At 32.6% G+C, this 5,918-nt stretch overlaps 1 protein-coding gene across 1 annotated transcript; it reads right to left on the bottom strand.

Moving 5' to 3' along the window:
- Positions 1-1,213: 1,213 nt before the first annotated feature.
- Positions 1,214-5,492, bottom strand: LOC136349958 (uncharacterized). The gene is made up of 3 exons (XM_066301530.1): positions 5,383-5,492; positions 3,230-5,327; positions 1,214-2,967 (listed from the first exon to the last, which is right to left on the bottom strand). Exons 2-3 carry the CDS (start codon positions 4,965-4,967, stop codon positions 1,214-1,216), a joined length of 3,492 nt encoding a protein of 1,163 aa, XP_066157627.1. The 5' UTR covers positions 4,968-5,327; positions 5,383-5,492.
- Between the last annotated feature and the right edge of the window lie 426 nt (positions 5,493-5,918).

The following is a 5,918-nucleotide window of genomic DNA, read 5'->3' as shown; positions in this document are numbered from 1 at the left end:
ATTATCGATCTGCAAAGCTCGAAAAGTCAAAAAAGTTGTGTGTTTGAGCACGTAAAGTACTATTTATCTTGGAAGCCCAACAAGATAAAATCATGATAAGTTGTGTCATGTTAAAGATCTCGTCCACTTGATTAATATCAGTCATCGTTGAAGACATTTGGATTTCATTTGCCGAAGTTATCGACCTAGAAAGCTCGAAAAGTCAAAAAAGTTGTGTGTTTGAGCATGTAAAGTACTATTTATCTTGGAAGCTCTACTAGATACAATCATGAGTAGTTGAGCTAGGGGGGTTACAGATCAAATGTGCCGTTTTCGCACATCCGCTAACGTTATTTTTGCTCCGTTAACGTTATATTTGTCGTTCCGTTAAATTAACGTATGGGGAAAATGGGGGAGTTTTCGCGCCGTTAACGTTATTTTAGTGGTTTATTGATTTAGCGGTGTATTGCGAAAACTGTATTTGTCGTTACGACAAAATTAACATGGAGTCTTATGGGAAAAACTTTGTCGTTACGCTAAAGTTGACGTTAAACGTATCTCCATCTCTCTCCTGTAACGTTATTTTTGTCGTTCCGTTATTTATTTCTTGAAAGGTGCACTGCGAAAACTAGTGGTTGTTTTTATAGAGTTTTCGCACCGTTAACGTTATTTTAGTGATTTATTGATTTAGTGGTGCATTACGAAAACTGTATTTGTCGTTACGACAAAATTAACATGGAATCTTATGGGAAAAACTTTGTCGTTACGTTAAAGTTGACGTTAAGCGTATCTCCATCTCTCTCGTGTAACGTTATTTTTGTCGTTCCGTTATTTCATTCTTTAAAGGTACATTGCGAAAACTGTTGGTTGTTTTTAGAGTTTTCGCACCGTGAACGTTATTTGTGTTATTAGGTGATTAGGTGGTGAATTGCGGAAACTGTGTTTGTCGTTACGACAAAATTAACATGGAGTCTTATGGCAAAAGGTATGTCGTTACGTCAAGGAAGTTACGTTACCATCTCTCCCTGTGGAGTGGGCGTGTCGGTACAGGTCCGGGTTGAGCGCCTTGAGACAGGTCCGTACTTGGGGAACTTCTGTAGAGTGACTGGAGCGTGGAGTGGGTGCTCAAGGTAAGTAAACGAAAAAATGCTCTCTTAATTTTTATTAGCACATAATACAAACATAACATTAATATAATCTAGAAATTTTGCAATATATATAAGTGAACTTTAAACTAAGGCTGTCCGTGACGTATGTTACTGAGGCTATAGTGTCCGTAAGGTAGAGTATCAAAGCTGTTTGATAAAATTTGTCGTTTGTCATCATAAGGATTTAAAGCAATTTTATTTTGTTCAACGCTATAAATTTCATGATTATAGGAACGAATAGACCGTTGGGTTACCGAAGTGATTTTAAAATTTTTTAAGCATTCGACGTAATCGTTAAAAGTTAATTTGTTACGGACAATAGTATGTTTCACTCCTTTCGCTTTTTTGGTAACCTTTCCATCTTGAATTTTAAAACTGTACATTTTTGACCTGAGTCCAACAAAATGAGAAATAATTTTTCCATTAGCTTCATCCTTCATTAGTCCTAAGACTTTTTTATTTGTCGGAGGGATATTGTATGGATTGTTGGTAGGATAATCGGAAGTATCAAATTTCGTTAGATCTCTCTTTATGATTTCTTCATAAACGTCATTACAACAGAGTTCGTAAATAAAACTGTCGGTGTCCATGTACATGAGCTTGCACCGATCAACTCCCATTTTCGGTAGCATGTACTCATAATGAAAATCGTACATGTATATTTTAGACAAGTCTAAAATTGCCATGCCTATGTACAGTGGTTTATTGAAACAGATTGAAGACTTTTTCAGTTCAATAATAACAAGGTTTTCATCTAGAATTAATCTGCTATGAAACCTAGGACTAGAAATAAAATTTTTTGCACCATAACGTCCTTCCCAAGATTTAACAATTTTAACTACGCGGTGCTTTCGAATATTTTCCATCGTTTTCCCAAACACCGCGTTATTAAACAGCTTGAATAAATTTTTTTCAAAAGTTGATTGAGCTTGTGTTCGAAACCCGTTATTTAATTCAATATAAGATTTTAACCATGGTGACTGGTTAAACTTTAAAATTTTGTGAATTTTTGTCGGAACTAATCCATGTTTTAACATTTGCTTTAAATTCCTATAATGAACAATATAATTTTGTTTATGAAACAGAGTGGTCATTAATTTGGGTAATTTCGATTGTGGCGGTTTAAGATGTTCAGGTGCGAAAGGAAAGTCCTTATGCGTGTCATGTAACTTATTTGGGTACTGTAAATCTACCTGCAAAATATACCCTACGGGGGAATCGTCAGGAATAGTTAATACGTCAAAATTGGTATCTTCTATCCATTCGAAGCCTCCGTAAGGTAAAGGTTCACACATTGCCTTTCCGTACAAATTGTTCACATCTAGGTAAAGAAGGTATTTAGACGGTTTTACAGGATCATAGTCAAACATGTACTTGTTGTTTGCTTCTGAATATCTACTGCTACACACAGAAACGCCACCACGAATACCTTTTTCAATAAACATTATTTGATCGATATCGTGTAATAACTCCAACTTGCATTTAGTGTACTTTAACATACAGTCCCAAGTATATCCGGGCATGGTAAAATACCATGAAGGATCGAGATTATGAGTTGAAATACAATTTAATCTGAAATGTTCAAAAATATCAGCTAAAAGTATAACATCAGTTTTTAAATACAAATCTGAATATTCTCCCAAAGTCTGAATATTAAAAGAATCCCATACCTTCGATGCATGACTATATTTTTCGTCGTCAATATGCGAATCTTCTAGTTTATTATAGAAATATTCCTTGGATGGTAAAGTTTTTTCATCAAGTTTATCAATACTATCAATATAATCGTAGCAAAACACACCTTTACACGTTAAGAGTTTAAATTTTTCTTCCGTCACATCTAAAAATTGACTTTAAAAGTTTTAAATTTTCGGGTTGCATCGATTTTGCAAGTTCATCGAGAGAAGCCCCCAAAAATCTATACGAATCAATATAGCGAAATTTAATGTCATTTTCTGTTACATGATGGGTGAATGAAATATATTTTTCTTTGTTAATAGGTAGTACACTTAAACATCCTTTTTTACATAAAAGTTTGATTAAAAAATGAGAATCGTATCCGAAAAGATTCTGGAAAATTATCGGCACCACAAACTGCTTACGAAAATTTAAATTGCATACTGAATGAGCAAATCCTCTGAAAATACCCGTGAAATGATCATGATCTCGAACAATTTCATCTTTAGGGGAAAACGGTTTTTCACAAATGTGACACCTTTTAGCCATTGATAAATCAAGTTGGATGTTCATTGGAGTGTTTTTCTTTGTTTCATTATAAATAAATTTCGACAGTTCAATCATTTCATTAACAAACCATTCAACACAGTTAGTACCTCGAAACATTTTGAACTGAGATAAAGAGTCATTATATGCACATTTGATGAAATATCCTACACTAAAAGGAATGTGTCTTTGATATTTACCTAAATCATTCGAGAAAGAAACGTTTTCCAATTGACTTTCGAAATCAGCATAAATAACAAATGGGGCTTTTTGTTGATAAACATGATTTTTAAACTCTATAAAGTCGTATTTGGGAAACGAAATATGACAGTCATTCAACTTAGTGCACAATACTTCATGTGTTAATAATTTTTGATGGTTGGAAAAATAATTTAAACATCTATCACAAATAAATTTACGTTGTTTATGTTTGTTTAACTGACTGGATAATAATCGTGATAAATCTTTAATCCAGCAATAGTGATAGATAATATTGGTATCTTCTTCTTCTACTACTGCATCTGTGGGAACCGGATTATAGTCATTTAATTTAGGATAATATTTGTTCTGAATTAAAAGCAAATTAATATGTTTGTTTAGTTTTTGAGGTGTTAATCTGACTGGAACTACTGCATAGAATGTTGTCGGTACCGTTGACATTTCTAAAGCGTAAACATTTACCGATATATCGTTTAATTTTTCAAATTTATATATTTTGTTTAAAGGCATAGGCATTTCTAAATTTGTGGTATTTAAAACAGCGCTGTAATGTGGATATGAAGTAATACGATTATTGTTATTTATAACAGGATAAATAGCACTAACAATCGACCAATAGAAACAGGCTTGATCGTCATTTTGAATATTAATGCAAGCCCGTTTCTTTGAAATTTCTTTAGGTAATTTGATAAAAGTTGAACCGCTACCCATTTCAAATTTATTAATATTAATTTCTAAATAATCGATTTTTTGTAAAGCAAAGCCTGAATCACGTTCCTGAAATTCTGACAGTTGGTTTAATACTTGATCTTGGATATTTTCGCGAAACCAGCCAAGTAAATTCGTTCCCACATCAATGATTGCATAGTTTGTATTAAAATAGAAAATGTTAATTATTTCCTTATCCCCAGATTTTTTAATAAACTCCCCACAAAATGTGGAAGCTACCTTAATAACTGGATTTTGTTTTAAAAACTCTTTTATCTTCGTTTCAAATAAAAGAGAAGAATCGTTTAAGAATTGATTTATATCCTTATGCGTCAAATTAATAATAACATTCGATGTTACATTTTGATTGAAACATGAAACCACGTTTTCCCACGAAATCCTACTTTCAACATTACTTGTTTCTCGATTTAATCCCTCTATATTTTCTAGTTTTAGTCGAAGTAGTTTTTTAATTACATTTAATTGATGTAAATTTGTCTGCAATTTGCGGTGCATACGATATGGTAAACCACCTTTACCGATTAAATTATTACAAAGGATAATCAATTTTTGCACTCGGTTCAACCAAACAGTTAGGTTTCTCTTACATAATTTATTAATTTGGTGTCTAATTTTTTTAAAACCTGTAATAACATCTAAGGATTTTTTCAACAAGTTATCCGGATCCATGATACAATACCCTTTCTGTTGCTGCTGCTGCTGCTGCTGCTGCTACTAATTCTTCAAGCCAAACAGATTTCGAATAAAATCAGCGGATTCGGATGTCCTATGTCTTTTGTTCCCCTAAAGACAAGGGCGTATTTTCCTTCGACAAAGTTATGCAGCTGCGGTTCAAACGTCTCAGTCACTCTTCGAGGGAGGAATACCACAGTGGTTTCCAAGTGTAATAAAATGTTTTTACCGTATTTGGTATTCGAAAGTGTAGCTTTATAGATCAAATATTTTTCATTAATTGTTAAATCTTGTAGTTTAACCAGTGCTTTATCATTCTTTACAAGACACACTTGGTTTAGTTTTTCCAAATCCATTCTGTTTTAAAATTTAAAGACTTTAGTCATTTACAGTTAAAAAAACTTTCACTTACGTTAAACACTGCAAAATCAAACACCGTAAAAACTTTCAAGTTTGACTGTCTGCAACAATCTCCTTTACTTCCACTCACATTAACCACTGTAAATTCAAACACTATGAACCTTTAAGTTTGACTATCTGCAATAATCTACTTTGCGATATTCCCAGATGGAATTATTTATACCTCTGCGGATGCAATCTTCCTTTAAATTAAAAGTATTGATATATTTCATCGGGAAAAATAAAGTGGTTTCATGTTGCAAATATAAATCATTTTCATGGGATTATGTAAATTAGTCTTTAATGCTAGGAAATATAGAACTTACATTCTATTAAATCATTCCCCGGATAGAAGTACTGACTCCTGTATATGGACTAATTGCATCATTCTCGGATTGTATTTTTATTTACACCTCTTTGCAGATGCTGTCTTCCTTTAAATAGAAAGTATTGGTATATTTTATGTTACAAATATAAATAATTTTCATGGGATTATGTCAATTAGTCTTTAATGAAAGGAAATATAAATCTTACATTCTATTGAATCAT

This window comes from Euwallacea fornicatus, unplaced genomic scaffold (genome assembly GCF_040115645.1).
Source record: "Euwallacea fornicatus isolate EFF26 unplaced genomic scaffold, ASM4011564v1 scaffold_71, whole genome shotgun sequence".
NCBI lineage: Eukaryota > Metazoa > Arthropoda > Insecta > Coleoptera > Curculionidae > Euwallacea > Euwallacea fornicatus.
The sequence above is the reverse complement of the archived record's forward strand: the minus strand, read 5'-3'. Positions and strand labels throughout refer to the sequence as shown.